The 19,833-nt window shown below is 48.7% G+C and overlaps 1 protein-coding gene across 5 annotated transcripts in view; it reads left to right on the top strand.

Annotated features, from left to right (window-relative positions):
* Positions 1-14,773: 14,773 nt before the first annotated feature.
* Positions 14,774-19,833, top strand: part of KLB (klotho beta) — a 613,689-nt gene continuing 608,629 nt past the window's right edge. Inside the window, exons 1-5 of one of the 5 annotated variants that reach the window (XM_078678324.1) lie at positions 14,774-15,583; positions 15,732-16,191; positions 16,228-16,488; positions 16,715-16,902; positions 17,084-18,041. In XM_078678324.1, coding sequence (XP_078534450.1) covers positions 17,355-18,041 — 687 coding nt within the window. In that variant the 5' untranslated portion in view covers positions 14,774-15,583; positions 15,732-16,191; positions 16,228-16,488; positions 16,715-16,902; positions 17,084-17,354. Of the gene's footprint in view, positions 15,584-15,665; positions 16,967-17,044; positions 18,042-19,833 lie in introns of those variants that run through there. The other 4 variants (XM_078678322.1, XM_078678321.1, XM_078678326.1 and 1 more) reach the window with 4 other exon arrangements.

Below are 19,833 nucleotides of genomic sequence, written 5' to 3'. Positions count from 1 at the left end.
TTACTTGTGACAGGGTACGGACGCGCGCTACTGTGTTGGTTGGTTGAGCTAGCTGCTAGTGTTCTGCTTCATTTTAGACATTTTAGATATTTTAAATTGCTTTTAAAAATTGCACTGTTGCACTGTTGCTCATTTGCACGCTGACCACTTACCTGAACCTGAACGCTCACTTCCTTCCCTCCTACCCCGGTCCACCACGGACTTCGCCCGATTGTTGTGAAGGGTAGGGAGGGCGACCACGCTACACTTCCGGTCGCCAGGGTGGAGTCAGGGGTTAGCGGGCTAGCTTATTTATTCCCATGCAGTTCGCGACGCGCAGCGGGCACGCCGCTGGTGCGCCAAAGGCAAGCCCGTTTGCGCCCGTCCGCGCCTGGCCCGCGACCAGCGCCAGCCACTCTGCCGGCTGCCAACCGACTACTCGGATTTGCTGGCCCAGATCTCAGCTTCTAAAACTGAGACACGGCGCTTGCACCTCGGTAATACGTTGTTGCCCTTCTAGGCTGGATAGGCAGCTATTCAGCTGCTCACACTGCTCCTTTTTATTAGAACCCTCCACGAAATTGACCAACCTGCAAGCCAGAAACTCCAGACCAGCTAGTTGCCCTGCAACTTTTAAGGCTGGATTGGTTAATTGCCGCTCCCTCCCCCGCCATGCCAGTGATATTTGGTTATCATTTTCTACCTACGCCTGGGATATCCTGTTTCTAACAGAGACCTGGATAAAAGATTCCTCCAATCCTGACATTCACCTAGCTACTCCTTCTGGCTATCGCTTTGTGGAAATCAATCGGGAGGGCTCTAAGACGGGTGGGGGTATTGCCGCTATTCTGCGGTCTCAGTTAAATATGACTACCAGGAAAATTACTAAGTTAGGTCTCATTGAAGCCATGTATTTTGCTATCTCGGATACTTCCACAGTTATCCTAGCAGGCGTTTTGGTGTACAACCCCCATACGCTCTACCCGCCTCGCTCTCTACACTGGTAACCATGATTGCAGACCTGTCACTAAAACATACGCACTTCATGGTGCTGGGAGATTTTAATCTCCACATTGATGAAACCACATGCCCACGGGCCAATAATCTGCTAGATACTATGAATGGGCTGAATCTGACTCAGCTAGTCCAGGGTCCCACACATTAAGCTGGCCACACCCTCGATCTAATTTTTTCTAACCACCCTGGGCTAATTACCCACCCCCCGCTTCCTCTTACCTGGTCGGATCATTACCTGATTCCACTTGAGTTAACTATACCTCAATCATAAAGCCCGACAGCATTAGGCAGGGATCTTGGGAGAAAATGGCACAAGGTCACCTGTGCCGCCCTGGATCCTATCTTTTCTAAACGGATAGGACAGCCCTCTAGCGATCTGAATGCAGATGTAGCCAAATTGAAATGAAATGAAAATGAAATGAAATAAAACTTATAACGCGCATACTTTGCCCGAAGGCGTCAAGGCGCCTACAAAAAGAATCATAAAAGGCAAAACCAAAGAACTAGGGGTAAGCTTTGACAAAGAGCCATGTCTTCAGGGCCTTTCTGAAAGTTTGTATTGAGGGCAGAGTCCTAATTTCTTGGGGAACAATATTCCACCATCTAGGAGCAAGGCTGGAAAAGGCTCTACCTCCCCACTTGGCCCTTCGAACTCGGGGGACTGATAGAAAAAGCTTCTTTGACGAGCAAAGATTTCTAGAGGGGGCATAGGGAATCAAGAGATCTTTTACTCCTCCAGTCTCTTTTCTGTTCAAGGCTCCATAGACCAAACAAAGGACTTTAAAGGAAATCCTGGCATCAATTGGAAGCCAGTGCAAGGATTTCCTGGTGAGAGTTTCTGATGACCTCCTGGGTAGGTCGAGTACAAACTTCGCCGTGGCGTTTTGCACGGTTTGAAGTCTTTGCAACAAGCATTTATTAACTCCAGCGTATAGGGCATTGCAATAATCAAGCCGAGAACCTATCAGTGCTACCACAGTTCGTTGCCTGGCTTGAACGGACAGATAGTGCTTAATTTTATGCAAGATCTTAATAATGCCCCAACAAGTGGAGATGGTCCTATTGACTTGATGACCCATGTCAAGGGCCGGATCGATCATGACCCCCAGGTTTCGTGCCACAAGGGTTGGAACCGGGCAAGTCCCCAGAGATACGGGCCACCATTCCGGCGACCAGATATCTTCCTTCTCGCCGAACACAAGGATCTCCGTCTTTTCGCCATTTAGCCTCAATGAATTGTCAATCATCCATTACGTGACTGCCTCCATACAGTGTCTAAATTTGGAGGCAGAAGTGCTGACAGGCTGGGCGAGAGACAGCAGGATCTGAGTGTCATCGGCGTAGGAAACTACCTCCATCCCAAAAGATCTAATAAGCCTGGCCAGGGGGGCCACATAGATGTTAAACAGGGTCGGGGTTAACGCCGACCCCTGTGGGACCCCACACTTCACCGGCAGGGATGGAGATAGGAACTCCCCCAGCTTTACTCTCTGTTCCCTCTGGTCCAAGAAGGAGGCCAACAAGCTTAAAGCAGGCCCCTCCACCCCTATCTCCCTCAGTCGAGATGTTAAGACGAAGGGAGACAGGGTATCAAACGCAGCTGTGAGATCTAACAGGATCAGCAGGGTACTCACACCCTTATCGACTGTGGTGCGGATGTTATCGAGCACCACAGTCAAGGCCGATTCCGTGCTATGACCCTTTCGAAATCCGTGCTGCGAGTGATCCAACAGACCAGAGGTTTCCAGAAAGGATGAAAGATGCTGGTTAAGGTGGATTTCCAGCATCTTTGCTGGGGCTGGAAGCAACGAAATGGGGCGGAGGTTTTTAAGCACCTCCGGGTCCAAGGTAGGCTTTTTCAAGAGGGGTTTCACAACGGCTTTCTTCCATTGGGAAGGAAAAATGCCATCCCTCATAACCCTGTTCATGATCTGGAGTAAAGGGGGCAGAAGAATATCCTTACATTGCTTAAGGAGATTGAGAGGACAGAGATCAAGGGGTGAACCCGACCTGGTCTTAGCCAAGAGGACATCCAGTTCCTGCAGGGAAAGAGGAGGAAAGCTAGACAGAGGGATCAAATTGGGAGATCTAACAAGCACTGGGAGGGGAGGGACCTGAGAGGTGTAAACAGATGTTGAGGTCCTTTGTAGCTCTAGGGCCGAAACAATATCAGCAATTTTGACATGGAAGTATTGGGCGATATTGTCACACAGCTGTTGCGTGCAAGTAACAGGGTCGGGGATCTTCAAGGTGGTCAATGAATCCACGATGTTAAATAGCTCTTTCGGCGAGGTAAGAGAGATAGTGAGATTCGAGAAGTATTCCTGCTTAGCTCTTATGACCTCAGCCCTATATTCCTTCAAAAGAGCTTTATGGGTTTCCCTATCCCGTGTGTCCCAACTAGTTCTCCAGAGTCGTTCCTGCTTTCTGCAGCCTTGTCTTAATAGTCTTAACGACTCCGAGTACCAGGAGGCCGACGGCCTTTTTCTGGCTGTGTAGCGTAGGGAGACAGGTGCTAGCTCATCCATGGCTCCCTCTCCTCCTCCATTGATCTCATTGCCCCACTGCGACCACTTGCTTCTTCCAGGTCAAGACCGTCTGCGCCCTGGTTCTCCTCCACTCTACATGAGGAAAGGAGTAGATGCAAAAAATTTGACCGCAAATGGCGACTGACGTATGACTCCGACGCAAAAACCACTTACAAAGCTGCATTAAAGAGGTTCCATAAATTAAAATGGACCACCATGAGGGATTTCTTTGTAGAGAAAATTAAGAGCGCTGAAAATTCAGCTAAAACCCTATTTAACATCATCAAGGGTTTTTCTAATCCCCCAGCCTTGGTGTCACGGATTACCCCCAGTCAGTCCTTATGCGACGGCCTTTCTGACTTCTTCCACGACAAGATTGTCAAGATTTCATCTACACTTAATCAAGATGGGGCTCGGCTTTCGTCTGATTCTAATGTCATGCAAGAGGAGACCTTTGTCTCATTTAAGAACTTAACTATGGAGTCCGCCTTGACTCTGTTTGACTGGTGTAAATCCGGGTCCCCTCTCGATCTTGCCCCAACACAGGTGCTTGGCAAACTTTCTCCCCTGGTGATTATCCCACTTCTTGCTATCTGGAACACCTCACTACGCATAGGCCAATTTCCTTCCTTGTGGAAGCAGGCCATGCTGGTTCCCAGATGCTGACCCATCTCTGTTTAGTAATTATCGACCGATATCTCTCCTTCCCAAGCCAGCAAAAATTTTAGAGAAGGCAGTACAGGAACAGTTGGTGGAACACCTTGAAGCCAAACAACTATTGCATGACTGTCAGTCTGGTTTTAGACCAGGTTTCAGCACTGAGACGGCACTTCCAGAGGTGTCGGAGTCTATTCGAGAGTGTGTGGATGCGGGCGAGGAGAACATGTTGGTCCTCCTCAACCTGTCCGCAGCTTTCGATACTGTGTCACATGACATACTGCTGGACCGTCTGCGCAACATTGCTATTGGGGGTACTCCACTGGCCTGGGTTAGATCCTTACTTACGGGGCGATCTCAGAAGGTCTTTCTGCGACCTTTTGAGTCAGAAGAAAAACCTCTGCTCTGTGGTGTTCCGCAGGGCTCTGCTTTGAGCTCACTGTTCTTCAATGTGTACCTCGCTCCGTTGGCAAAAGTGGTTGAATCCTGGGGGGTCAGAGTGATATCTTATGCTGATGATACTCAGCTTGTATTTTCTTTTAGAGATCACTCTGACGGCAGTTTGGCTAATTTTCGCCACTGCCTCATTAACATCTCCTCTTGGATGACATCTAATAATCTCAAACTTAATACTGATAAGACGGAGGTCTTATTTTTCAATCAGAAATCTCCACTTTCAGCCATACTGTGGTGGCCACCGGAGCTCAATCCTCCTCCGGTACCAGTTCAAGCAGCTCGCAATTTGGGGTTTTAATTTGACAACTCCCTATCTTGCAAAACCCATATCAACAAAGTTACGGCAGCTTGCTTCGGTAAGCTGCGTATGATTAGGAAAATTTTCCTTATCTTCCCCTGGACTCTCGCAGGACCATTATACACGCCCTGATTACCTCACATCTTGATTACTCAAACAGCTTATATGTTGGTGCCCCAGCCTACCTAATTGATCGCCTGCAGATCGTGCAAAATGCGGCTGCCAGACTGATCGGCAATATTCCCTACCGCCACTCAGTCACTGCGTACTTGAGGAAGCTACATTGGTTGCCAGTGACCCAACAGATTCAGTTTAAAGCACTGGTCTTTGCATTTTGGGCCCTCAATGGACTGGGCCCAGGCTACCTGAGAAAAAGGCTCAAACTTGTCCATTCGACCAGAGCTCTCAGGTCCAACAATCTTCGCCTGCTTGTCACTCCGCGCTTTCGCCGGTACAGAATGCGGGGCCGAGCTTTCGCGGTTGGGACCGCTAAACTCTGGAACAGCCTCCCCTTAGATCTTAGGTTTACTTCCTCGGAGTCGCTGTTCGGAGTAAATTGAAAACCTGGCTGTTCGCCAGCCCTTAGCTGCCACCACCCTACTGTTTAGCCTGCTGTCTGCAGCGCTGGGACACCCCCGTTGAGGGTAGCCGTGCGCTTTACAAACTTCAAAATTAAAAAAAATAAAAAATAAAAATAATTAAATTCCTTGGCTCACCCCAACTGGTCTTCATGCCAGGAGAAGAAAAACATCTCCCCAAACCCAGGCATTTCTCTCTGCTCTGTGGGCAGTTGTCATAGCTCAATAAAGCCAAGCACTTGCTGGACAACTGCTGGAAAGCTTATGAAAATTAGACTGCAAGAGTTTTAGATGAGGAAAGGGTAACTTTCTAAAAGTTACTTTTGCTAACTATGCATTAAACATCTGATATCACAATTGAATAGGGCTTTTAATAAATATCAACAATAGTCTCTGAATTACTTTTCTAGCCAATTTCTGTCAGAATTTACAGATTAAGGTATATAATCTGGATTTTGCCACTTTCTAGGATTCAGCTGCAGTCCAAATGGTAAAAATTGCTGTTGACGCCTAGTCACTGGAGAAACATGTCAATTTTAATTTTGCACATGTTCCACTTTTAAATATCAGGCATCCTACTTTATAAGCAACAAGGTATACTTAAGAGTGATTTATTAATATTTAAAAGCATTTTGGGCAACAAAGTGTACTTAAGGGTGACATTAATATTTAAAAGCAAGACTTCCTGCCTATCAAAAAGGGTTGTTTGTACAGGTGTGACAACAGGTTTTATGCTGCCGCAGTCCGGCTACACATGGGAGGTCTGACGCCATGTCTTACAGGCTCACTATGTGGATGGCACAATAAGTGCAGCAGTCCGCTGGTGGCATTTAACTTCCAGGCCCTAGGTCAGTTAGGAATAACCAATTTAACTATGTTTAAAGGGGGAACACAGTCACTGTTTAGCAAGGGTAAAGTGCATAGAATTCTAAATCTAGCAAAACAGATAGGGGGAAATTGGAGGGAAACCACACAGAAGAGGGCATTTTCTACACTCATGTTTCGAGTTTACACTGGTGAAAACAAAGCTGTGTCCCTCAATTAGGCAAAATCAACTTACAGGTCCTACTGATGGTGTCTGGAAAGTTAATTATATGCAAGATTATAGATTTAAACCAATGCAGTGATGATTTCAAGATTAGAGTGGACATTCAGTTGTAAAAAGAAACAAAACAAAATGTGTGGGGCCACTTTCAAACTGCTGACTTTGTTTTGCTTGTTTGGTTCCCCGGGTAATGGATGGATGAATGAATGAATGTATGAATTCATTAAACAATATTTCTAAAAAAAATACAGCTACCGCCGGGGCATGTCAGCACTACAACTTCCACCTTCAACAGAGAGAACTGTAGGAGTAGAGACTGAATTGAAAAAGCATTGTTTTAATTGTTTCCTTTATAAGTTGTGAGCAGTGATGGATGCACTGGAAAGAAAGAGCAAGAGAGTTTAGTAGTTTGGCCATAAGGTAAGATAAAACTCTGCTCTTTGCTCTACTCTGTTTAAATCTATGAATGTTTATTAAATAAAGAGAGGCTGATTGAAGCATATGTGTAGGGTGATGGAAATTGGGTTACTGGTTGAGGGGGGTGAAACCCTAATCATGCAGCAACCACAATTTCCGTATCAAACAAACCCCAAGTTAACCTGTGACTAACCCTCTGGTAGCTTAGCAAGCAGGCAGCATTAACTTAGAGGCAATATGTAAGGTATTTATGCTGCACTTTAAACAGTAATAAAGTGAAAACCCAAAACAAAAAAAATCCCATTACAATTTAAAAGATAGAATAAAATTTAATAAGCTGTTTGACACTAAAATGACAAAATTCCAATCAGCAGAACCGGTGATATGCAATATTAAAGATTTCAGTGAAAATAATATCTAAAAGCACAACGCGCCAAGTGTAGTTCTCTGGTTGTGCCTGACTGGGACAAAGTCACAAATTCAGGCTGACTGCAATGGAGCATGAGCCGGATACAGGGACCAGGTTAGGCCCTCTGAACCAAGTACCTTAAATCCTGGTTGCAGGGCATTGCAAGATCGCATGTCGAAGATGCGTTGTGCAAAGGCAGTTCCAAGTAGCCTTGAGGCTGCAATGCTAGGTCCTGCATTGTCGTCAAGGATGCTGTTGATGAGGGGCTTGAGATGCGAAGTCCTGTGTTGAAGATGTGTCATGCAGCGGCCATTCTGAAGAAGCTATGGGGCTGTGATGCAGAGTCCTGCATTATCGACGAGCATGCCTTCGCGCAGTGGCGATTCTGAGGAGACTGTGAGCTACGATGTGAGAACCTGAGTCGGAGATGTGTTGTGCTGGAGCAGTTATGGTGTGGCTTTGAGGAGATAGGTAGTGCTGCATCAGTTCTGCTTCACAGTACCACAGCTGGGCAGACAGAGCACCTTCAGGCCCACTTTCAAGGGTCAAGGACTGGGGTAGCTCCACTTGAGGGGAGGCAAGACTCATAGCAGACTGAGTCCAGATGCTGGGTTCAAGATGGTTGGAGTCTTTTCTGTCCCTGATGCTCTGATCAGGAATCCAGTCATCTAGCCCATGAAGTCACTCTGGTGGTCCTGGGTTCAAGTTGTAAGTCTAGTCATTTCACTCAGGCAGCAGGGCAACAGAGTAGCAATCCTTCTTACAGAGCAGCACAGCAGTCCTGAGTGTTCGACAGGTCCAGAATTGTACTAAAGAGTTGGGTATGAGGATCTAATACTTATACCTGGTGCCTACTTTCAAGTAGGAGAAGGTTCAAGACGTTTCCACCCCAAGGGTGTTTGGAATTTCCTACCTCCCTGCCTTGCCGCTAGCTTGTCTGGGGGACATAAAAGACTAGTGTTAAACCCTTTGTAAGTGTGCCCAGGCAGAGACGTTGTGATGAGCAAGTGTAATATGTGACAGTTCCTCCCCCTCATGAAGTCAGAGATGGCCCATCTGCCAACACCTATCATCCCTTTGTCTCTGTCTGAGACCAATACACAAAGACCAACTGCCAGCTACATCTAGTCATTTGACCCAGGATACAGGTAGCAGTCACCGAATGGTTGGGACAAGAAAATGCCACTTTTCTAAAAATGGCATTTTCAGAATTGTGACTTAAAATCCGACTTTAACATTAAAGAGGCCTTCAAATTACAATTCTTTAGATACCAAACTCAACATTGATATCTGCTCCCAATTGAAAGATATCCCTTATTAAATGTAATAAGTTAACCCAATTTCTTCCTATGGGAGAGGCAGACCTTGCAGTTGTGAAAACAAATTTGAGATTCTTTCAGTACCACGACATGTAAAACTTAAAAGTACATGCCCATCTTTTTAAGTACACTGCACCATGACCACTGGGCTGTTTAGGACCTACCCTAGGTGTGACCTATATGTATGAAAAAAAGAAGGTTTAGGCCTTGAAACTGGGTTTTTTTGCCCTGTCAAAATGGCAGTTTAAACTGCACGCATAGGCTGTAATGATAAGCCTGAGACATGTTTCAAAGGCTACTGAAGTGGTTGGCACAACATGTGGTGCAGGCCCATTAGTAGCATTTAATGTAAAGGCCCTTAGCACAAGTAGTAACATTTTACTAGGGACTTACAAGTGAAGTAAATAGGCCAGTTGGGTGAAAGCCAATTCTACCAGGTTTTAAGGACAGAGTGCAAGCACTTTAGTACTGGTTGGAAGTGGTAAAGTGTGCAAAGTCCTAAAGTCAGCAAAACAGGAGGATTGAAGGCAAAAAGTTAGGAAAGAACCAAACCAAGGATGCCAGGTCTAACATGTGTGTCCCCCAGCTAAAACTGAGGGAAACTACCCACCCTCCTGACCCAATCCTGCACCCCCTCCCCAAATATCTTCTTGGACACTCTGGTGCTTGAACATAAATCTGCTTCCTTCCCAAGCTCCCTAAGAACAATAAGCATGGACTCTCATCAGGTGCTGGCGTAACTCTGTAAAGCAATTGCTCAAGATATGCTCCTGCATAATCAAGTTATGCTGTTTATCATAATAATGTACCTTACTGCCCTTCACCCAACCACAGTGCCTTACCTGACAGGTCTAGAAAATCCATCAGGTCTACAAAATCTGTGCTCTGCTTGGGAATGTCCTGAATAAGTCAGATTTTTTTTAAATAAAATCATCTTTATTGGCATTTTCAACAAATAACAGTACATTAATATATTTTGCAAATGTAGCGTAACATCCATTATTTATACATCTTGTCAGGGATTACAGAAACTTAAATAAATACATGTCACACCAGATATTGTCATACAGGATGCCATTTTCATAGAATGGTAGGCAGGGCTAGATATGAGTCCATGCATACGGTAGGGTGATCACTCTCAAATTCAGTCCTGTGTATTAAATGGTTCTATATGGCAGCCAATGATTTAAACTGGAGAACTGGGGTAATATAACTGGGGGTACACCATGTTTAATGTTTAATGTTTAATCACCTAAGAAGGGTCGCCTAATTACCACTGTCTGGTTAGGTCTCATGTCTCGCCTGCGCGGGGGGGAAACATCTGCAATATCATAGGGAGAATGCTGCACGCACTGTCCGGCTCCGACTCCATGTCAGGACCTATTCAGGGCTTGCTCCCCAGAGGGACCCTCCAGAAAGTCCAGGGGCTTGCTTGTGTGGCAGTGGGCGGTTTTCCTGGGACCCTGACCTGTCTGAGGTCTCTTGCACAAAGCAGTGAAGTAAAATAGCCCACAACATAGATATAGGGTGCTTGCGAGTTCCCTTAACTTCTTCGGACCGAAGTACCTCCTCCTCTGCTGCTCCCCATTTTTTGACTGCTCCCACCCATGTCGCTAATGGGGGTCCATCTGGTGCCTTCCAATGCATTGCTATGCATCTTTTAGCTAGCAGGAGCGCCAGGGACGCAAAGTGCGTTCCCACTTTCCTATTCTTGTGCCGCTTGCAAATGCCTAGCGCACAGGCCTCCCACGTGTGAATATCTGATAGCCCCGTGTCTGAGGGAAGGGTGGCATGGATTGTGACCCAATCCCAAAACATGTGGTGAAATGAGGCATTGGGTTCATGACCTTAATACGTCTGATAACTGCATTCTGGACTATTTGTAAATGTTTCAAAATGTAAACAGAAGCATCCATATATAGGGAGTTTCCATAATCCAATCTGGATGAGATAAGGGCCTGTAAACAGTTTTATGCCCAAAAATAGGCAGAAGCACAGAAGAGTCAACTTTTTAAAAAAATGTACTATCCAGGGTGAAACCGGCCTTGCAAGCATTCCTCCCATCACCTTTTGGGTGTTTGATGCATGCCTTAGCGACTTGGGTACGCCCAAACTTGGGTCACGTGCTCATTGCATCACTAGAATGAAACTATATCCAACTGATGAGCACTAATCAGGGCAAAACCTGTCTTGGGATGATTGTGCTCCAACTCAGGGAGGACCAGGCCTCCTAGACTGCTCCTATTGGGGTAGTGGCTAGACTGATTTACATATCGCAGGGTTGAAATTGAAATGGCATGTTGCGCAAAAGAATAATGGGTTGGGATGCTACCCCAAGCAATTGCCAGTTGTTAGACAAATAGCAAGCATTCCTCCCATCACTTTTTGTATGTTAGATGTATGCCCTAATTGGCAAGGGTATGCCCAGGTGTTCGTTCTATGCTCACTGTGTCACTGGAACCAAGCTATACTCGACTGATGAGCTCCAATCAGGGTAAAACTGGTCTTGGGTTGCTTGTGTTCTGGTCCAGGGTGGAGCTGGCCTGGCAATTCGGGCTGGACTGTTCCTAATGGAGTAGGGTCAAGGCTGATTGGCATATGACTGGGCCCAAACTGTGATTGCCAAAGGTTAGACAAATTGCAAGCATTCCTCCCATCACCATTTGTGCGTTTGATGTATGCCCTAAGATGCATAGGTATGCCCAGACATGGGTCCTGTATGGCTCTGGAACCATGCTATACCTGGCTGAGGAGCCCTTTGTAGGGCAAAAACAGTCCTAGGTTGCCTGTGTTTCGGTTCAGGGAGGACCTGGCCTGCCAGTTCGGACTGGACTGTTCTTTTTAGAGCAGGGTAAAGAGTGATTTACATATAGCTGGACCCAAACTGAAATGACATGGTGAGCAAAAGAATGATAGGTTGGGATTTTAGACAAATTGCAAGCATCTTCCCATTATATTTTATATGTTTGAGGAGTGTGTGTGGCCTTATGCCCAATACTACCTTTTGTCTGACCTACTGGGCGGAAGGGGTTTATCAGTCTCAAAGGGCCACCACTCAGGAGACCAAGCCCAGGACAGATTTCCCCAAAAAATAATGCCTCTGTTTTACCTTTATTCATCTTGGTAAACGTAGCAGTTAACTCTGTGTTTATCGTTAAACTGACCTACCTTCCTGTTAGAGGTGGGCAGCTGCGGTCCGTGAAGGTAACAGCGGTAGGGCTGGGTTGGTGGGGATGCCGACGGACGATAACGAGGGAAAATGAATTCTTTATTTAAGTTTCCCTTGGCATTGACCCTCAAAATACCCCCACCCGGGCCCCACCGCTGTACCTGCACGGGTACCATGGCTGGAGGTGGGCGTTGAAAGCTCGAGCCAGGCTCGAGCCTGAAGCTTGGCTCTGGTTCCGGCTCAGCTCCAGTTCCTGTTAAGTTCCTCTTGGAACCACAACCCCATAAGGAGCCGAGCTTTGATGTGGCTTCCATGGACGTCAATTCACCGAAATGCCAGAGGTAGCGGAAGTGATATCACACGCCCTTTAACATCCACTTTCACTCACACACACATACTTACATATGTGCACAAATTCGCACATATATACTCTTTCACACATAAGCACGAATTGGTGCATATATACTCTCACACGTGAAGGGACGCTCACCTGCAAGCACGCATACAACATACACTTAAAAACATTTTTTACTTACCTCAGCTGCATGGAAGGGCATATTCTATCTCATTGTACTCCATTTTTATAACATGATTAGTGAATAATGTATTTTATTTATTCACTATTATTGTAATAAAAACTGACAGGAAATAAAGAGTGGCGTCCCAGCAGCCCCTGTGTTCCTGGCCCTGAATTTGCCACCTCTGAGGCCAGGGGTGGGAAAGGCTGTGCCGGGGTAGCAAAGGGCAAGCCAGGGTTTGCAGCTTCGACCCCTGGCGACCCCTACATGACGTCCATGGTGCCTGCTACCTGTCATCCTCCATCTACCCAGGATGTGAGGACCCAGGATGTGGACTTATGGCCACAGCTACCAACTTAGGAACTGAGGAACAGGCTTGGAGTCTCGGCATCCGCTCAACATCCTGTGATTCTAGGCAAACCACTTTCTATCCCGATGAATTTAAAATATAAATGTGACCATGTGTAATGTGACGTATTAATGTCACCGCTTCCACATGTCAATATACTTTAATGAAATTTGATGAGACTTTGTCATATTGGAGGTGATGTTTGCAGTGCTGGGCTAGTGCACGATTCCCAACAGGTATCAATAGGAAGACAATTCAATGGGTGTATGCAATATGCATTACAAAAGAAAGAAAAAGGAGTCACTGTAAATTTGAGAACAAACGGGTATTATTCACCATTTAGAAAGCTAGGCAGGACTTTTGCAAATTCATACAGTTAAACAGCACTGTATACAATAAATGGGGTGACAACCCGGTGGCACTTGGTGCAAGTGATATATACATGAATATATACAGTGAATAGTGACGGTGGTGCAAGTGCTGGGGTGAAAACAGCGTGGTCGGCGCGAAGTGACAGTGAAAAATACAGAGTAATGGCTCCAGGGATTTAAGTAATAATCACTTTGGCCCAGCTCCCGCATTCATTGCTTGAAGCTACACCTTGGATTAACCCACCCGGAATACCTCTGATTCAATCAGACGCAGATCTCCCCCGCCAACTCAAGCCTCCCCGTCATTCAGCTCTGGACCCTTGTATCCAGCCCCCCCAACCGCACGACTTTGACAGCAGCGGATCTCACTGGTTTTTTCCCCGACAACCCCGTCCTGATGATGATCCCGATTGACGAGGATCGAAACGCCGTCGACAACACAGCCTAATTTTATGGCGCCCTACCTGTTTTGTACTCCTGGAATTGAATCTTGTTTTAAGTGATTATTACTTAAATCCCTGGAGCCATTACTCTGTATTTTTCACTGTCACTTCGCGCCGACCACGCTGTTTTCACCCCAGCACTTGCACCACCGTCACTATTCACTGTATATATTCATGTATATATCACTTGCACCAAGTGCCACCGGGTTGTCACCCCATTTATTGTATACAGTGCTGTTTAACTGTATGAATTTGCAAAAGTCCTGCCTAGCTTTCTAAGTGGTGAATAATACCCGTTTGTTCTCAAATTTACAGTGACTCCTTTATCTTTCTTTTGTAATGCATATTGCATACACCCATTGAATTGTCTTCCTATTGATACCTGTTGGGAATTGTTTACACTTACAGTCTACACCCATCCCAACTTGGTCTATGGGTTCCCTCCTGTTTATCCTATACGGGCTAGTGCACGAGCACTAAATCCGAGTCAGACCCGTGGCTCGGCTCGGCTCTCCCTGTTAATTTGTAGGCTCGCCAACCGCCACTTCCTACACGTTGGCTGCGCACATTTAACACGCCCGAGTTTGATCTACTCTAAATCACGGCCGCCCGGCACGTGTTCATCCGCCCTTCTTCGAAAGTCTCACGTCACAGGCTCACGCACAGCTGTTGCTTTCACGAACTAACGCGTGTCGGATATTATATTTTGGGCATTTTAACCCCGCACATGATTACTATATTTCTTCTAAGTTTTTCAAAGATGCGCTCGAAACAATAAAGATCTAAGATCTTAAGTGTTCGTCTGCAGGTTCTTCGAAAGTGTTTCTTAAAGAGTCCACCCGTTAACTTACAATTTTTATAGTAACTTAATAAAAGGATAATAAAAAGTGCAATTATGAATAACGGTCAGATAAACAACGGTGATAAAACCATAATAATAATAGCAATTGTATAAATAATGACTTACTTATTTTACTATATGATATCACAGAATATGTTGCTTCGGACCTGCTAATAAAAATTAATCTATATCAAGTGTGTTTTTATCTTGCATAGATAACTTCGGAGGTGCAATAGCAGCAAGTTTCCTTTGAGTGTTACCTGCTTACTGGTTGATTAACACATCCTAATGATTTAAACCTGTTGAAGTAAAACTAATTAAATAATAAATGACTTGAACTGGAAAGTGATTGGGAGTAAAGAGCCGCCTTATTAAGGACACTCAGCAGTGGTGTGAGAGTTACCAACGGTTCAGCTGCCCTCGCGGCCCAACCTGCCGCCCCTCGCCCCCCCGCGCTGTCCGGCCCGCGGGCTCCCTCGCCCCTCGCAGCGCCGTCCTGGCACAACGCGCCCCGAGGTCATTAATATCGGCGCTGTCCGCGGTGCCTGTGAAGTGACGCGCGCTGCGGGCGCTGCCATTGGCGCGCGGCATGAGGGCCACCCCCGGTGCCAGGCCCGTCCCGGGCGCACAGTTCAGGCTAATCATTGACAGCCCTTTATAGCCGCCTCGGCGCTGCGCAGATAAGGGAGAGGAGCACCGGGGCTGGCGAGGAGCAGCGCCGGGCACAGAGCACTGGTGACACCAGAGAGGCACCGGGCACAGAGCACTGCTGACACCAGAGGAGCTCCGAGCAGAGGGGGGGCACTGGTGACACCAGAGGAGCGCCGGACACAGAGCACTGGTAAAACCAGAAGAGCACTAACAACAGCTGAGGAGCACTGCGTACAGGGAGAGCACTGGTGACACCAGAGGACCACCAGGGAAAGGCTATTACTGGGCTTAGGGAGAGCCTAGTGACACCAGAGGAGCACCAACAACAGCTGAGCAACACCGGGTACAGAGCACTGGACACTAGAGAAGCACCGACGACACCAGAGGAGCACCGAGCACAGGGAGAGCACAGGACACTAGAGAAGCACCGACGACACCAGAGGAGCACCGGGCACAGGGAGAGCCCTGGTGACACCAGAGGAGCACCGGGCACAGGGAGAGCACTGGACACTAGAGAAGCACCGACGACACCAGAGGAGCACCGGGCACAGGGAGAGCACTGGTGACACCAGAGGAGCACCGGGCACAGGGAGAGCACTGGTGACACCAGAGGAGCACAGGGGACAGGGAGAGCACTGGTGACACCAGAGGAGCACCGGGCACAGGGAGAGCACTGGTGACACCAGAGGAGCACCGGGGACAGGGAGAGCACTGGTGACACCAGAGGAGCACCGGGGACAGGGAGAGCACTGGTGACACCAGAGGAGCACCGGACACAGGGAGAGCACTGGTGACACCAGAGGAGCACCGGGCACTGGACCAGCACTGGGGACACCAGGAGAGAGACAGGAGAGAGGCACCACTGAGCAGACGGGAGTACTGGTGACACCAGAGGGGCACTAGTCCAGCGCAGCAATGGCACCATCAGAGGAGCGCTGGGCACCCGGGGAGGGCAGCGTGACAACAGCGGAGCACCAGTGACAGGAAAGGAGCAGCGCCAGGCACAGGGGGCATAGGTACCACCAGAGAGGGGGCGGGAGAGGAGCAGTACCATGGACACATGAGGAGGGCAGGCGAGGAGAGCACAGCGGGTGCCCGAGGGACACTGTCACAGGACACTACTGGCACAGGAGAGCAGCACGGCGGGTACCTGAGGGGCATTACTACAGGAGAGGAGCACAGTGGCTGCCCGAGGAGGCACAGGACAAGAGCACAGTGGGTACCTGAGGGGATTGGCACAGGAGAGGAGTACAGTGGATACCTGGGGAGCAGTGGCACAGAAGAGGTGGATAGGTGAGAGAGCCCTGGTCACAGGAGAGGAGCGCAGTGGTTGCCCGAGGAGAAGGGTCACAGGACAGGAGCACAGTGGGTACCGGAGGGGCATTGGCACAGGACAGGAGCACAGTGGGTACCTGAGGGGCATTGGCACAGGAGAGGAGTACAGTGGGTACCTGGGGGCATTGGCACAGGACAGGACCACAGTGGGAACCTGAGGGGCATTGGCGCAGAAGAGTACAGTGGGTACCTGGGGGGCATTGGCACAGGACAGGAGCACAGTGGGTACCTGAGGGGCATTGGCACAGAAGAGTACAGTGGGTTCCTAGGGGCATTGGCACAGGACAGGAATACAGTGGTTACCTGGGGGCATTGGCACCGAAGAGGAGTACAGTGGGTACCTGGGGGGCATTGGCACAGAAGAGGAGTACAGTGGTTACCCGGGGGGCATTGGCACAGAAGAGGAGTACAGTGGTTACCCGGGGGGCATTGGCACAGGACAGGAGCACAGTGGCTGCCCGAGGAGGCACAGGACAGGAGCACAGTGGGTACCTGGGAGCAGTGGCACAGGACAGGAGGGCTGTGGGTGCCTGAGGAGAAGGGGCACAGGGGGCACCTGGGAGCAGTGGCACAGGACAGGAGAGCAGTGGTTACCTGGGGGCATTGGCACCGAAGAGGAGTACAGTGGGTACCTGGGGGGCATTGGCACAGAAGAGGAGTACAGTGGTTACCCGGGGGGCATTGGCACAGAAGAGGAGTACAGTGGTTACCCGGGGGGCATTGGCACAGGACAGGAGCACAGTGGCTGCCCGAGGAGGCACAGGACAGGAGCACAGTGGGTACCTGGGAGCAGTGGCACAAGACAGGAGGGTTGTGGGTGCCTGAGGAGAAGGGGCACAGGGGGCACCTGGGAGCAGTGGCACAGGACAGGAGAGCAGTGGGTGCCTGAGAAAGACTGAGGTGGGCAGGGGAGAGGAGCACCGGGATCAGACCCGTCTCCCTCTGCGAGCAGAGGCTCATTAGCCGAGGGCGTCATGAGCGCCCTGCAGGTGGCTCTCTGGGTCCCACTGATTCTGGGGGCGGCCCAGGGGTCCCCGGGGGAAGGCATCGCGGCGTGGGCCCGCAGTCCCCACGTGAACCAGAGTCAGCTCTTCGCGCACGGCTCCTTCCCGCCAGGCTTCATGTGGGGGGCCGGCAGCGCGGCCCTGCAGGTGGAGGACGGGGGCGCCTGGCGAGGGCGCTCCATCTGGGACGGCTTCGGGCCGGAGGAGCGGGCCGGGGACAGCTACCACCTGTGGCACCGCGACCTGCGGGCGCTGGAGCAGCTGGGGGTCTCCTACTACCAGTTCTCCCTGTCCTGGCCCCGGCTGCTGCCGAACGGCAGCGCCCTCTCCGTGAACCCCTCGGGGGTGCAGTACTACAACCGGGTGATCGACTCCCTGCTGCACCGGGGGCTGCAGCCCGTGGTCACCCTCTACCACTGGGACCTGCCCCGGGCCCTGCAGGAGCGCCTCGGGGGCTGGGCGTCCGAGGCGCTGCCCGGCCTCTTCCAGGAGTACGCCAGCTTCTGCTTCAGGGAGTTCGGAGACCGGGTCAAGTACTGGATCACCATGCACAACCCCTACATGACGGCCTGGCACGGATACGGCACCGGGCTCCATGCCCCCGGAGAGAAGGGCGAGCCGGGCACCATGCTCAGGGTGGCACACAACCTCATCAAGGTAAGCAGCAGCGCACACCCTCCTCGGAGTAATGTCACTGTGCCCGCCTTCAGCAGGTGAATGTACGCGGAAGGAGTGGCACACACAGCACCAAGGTCAGGGTGGCAGCACACACAACCCTATCTGTGTACATAACCCCGTGCCACATGAGCGCCTCGTCCTATGGCACAGAACGCATAGAATGGCACGCGATATCAGAGACAGCAATGGCAGGATGCGCAACATCGTCTGTGCCACACGACCACACCTTGGCACGGCACAGAACTCCATATTGGTAAAGCATGGCATGGCACAGAACATAATCAATGTAAATAACTCCATACCACACGACAGCATCATGGCACATAACATATTCTATGTAAATAACACCATGCCACACGTCAGCGTCCCAGCATGGCACAGAACTCCGTCTAGGTAAAGCATGGCACATAGCATAATCTATGTAAATAAAACCATGTTACACGACAACACCATGGCATGGCACATCTCTCCATCTAAGTAACTGATGGCAGGATGCCCAACGTCATGGCACTTCTCGGCGGGGCGCACGACATTTTAGGTAAACAATGACAAGAAACACATCATTTTCGGACATTACACAAGCTACACGACAACATCGTTGCATGACACACAGCATCACGTAGGTCAACCACTGCAAGACACACAACAAGTAGGTAAACAAACTATGCCCATCGGCCACAACATAACATAGCACACACCATAACCCATGTGACCATTGGCATGCCACACAACTGCCTCCGTTTAAATAGTGATATGATGCATACTTTACCAACATACTTATTTACATGGCACACAACCTAAGTTAGAAAAATAACACAAAAATATACGACAACATCACGGCATCTACAACATTTCTCCCTTATGCCACATCACTTCGCCACGTTCATGGCAAGGCCTCATGGCACACTAGGGTAAAGTGTCGCATGTCACACATGGCACAATACAATGTCGCACTTTGTTCGCAGAGTTAATCGTGCCACATTTTGTAAGAGCATATATGTTGCACATAATATAAAATGGCATGGCACACGTGATATACATAACACACCTGATCTGCAATATTATCGCACAGCCTCCATCGGGGTATACAAGGCATGGCACGTGATTTATAATGACTTTTATCAAGGTATATAAAGGGATGGCGCTCATGCCTTTATATACCTGATATATACCGTGCAGTGTCACGCATAGCTATGTTGGCACACTTAATATACAACGGATGTCACATCTTTTAAGAAGGCATGTATGTAAATGTATAGCACATATGAAATGCAATGTCTTGGCACATGTGACATAAAAAGTCATGGAGCATGTAACATACAATGTCATGGCATTTGGTTCATCAAGGCATAGAATGGCATGAGGAACGTGTTTAATGCCATGGCACATAAAGTCACATGATGGCACGCACATGTGATATACAATGACACAGCACCACGTTCATCAAAATTGATATGCATGGCACATATAATATACAATCACATGGCACAATCTTCATCGATGTATGTACATGCATGGCGCACATGACAACGGCGTGGCACGTGTGATTAAAATGGGACGCTATATCCTTCACAATGGCATCTCACATATAGTTATATATGACGGCTTATGTGACATAAAGTCGTTTGGAACAATCTTCAATCTTGATAAGGAAAAGCATGATAATAAATATTGACAAGGCACGGACCACGGGTCACGTAAAATGACATGGCACAACAATTTAGCTACACAAAGAAATGAATGACAGACGTGATAAACAATGACGTGGCTC

This window comes from Lissotriton helveticus, chromosome 2_2 (genome assembly GCF_964261635.1).
Source record: "Lissotriton helveticus chromosome 2_2, aLisHel1.1, whole genome shotgun sequence".
NCBI classification, from domain to species: domain Eukaryota; kingdom Metazoa; phylum Chordata; class Amphibia; order Caudata; family Salamandridae; genus Lissotriton; species Lissotriton helveticus.
The sequence above is the reverse complement of the archived record's forward strand: the minus strand, read 5'-3'. Positions and strand labels throughout refer to the sequence as shown.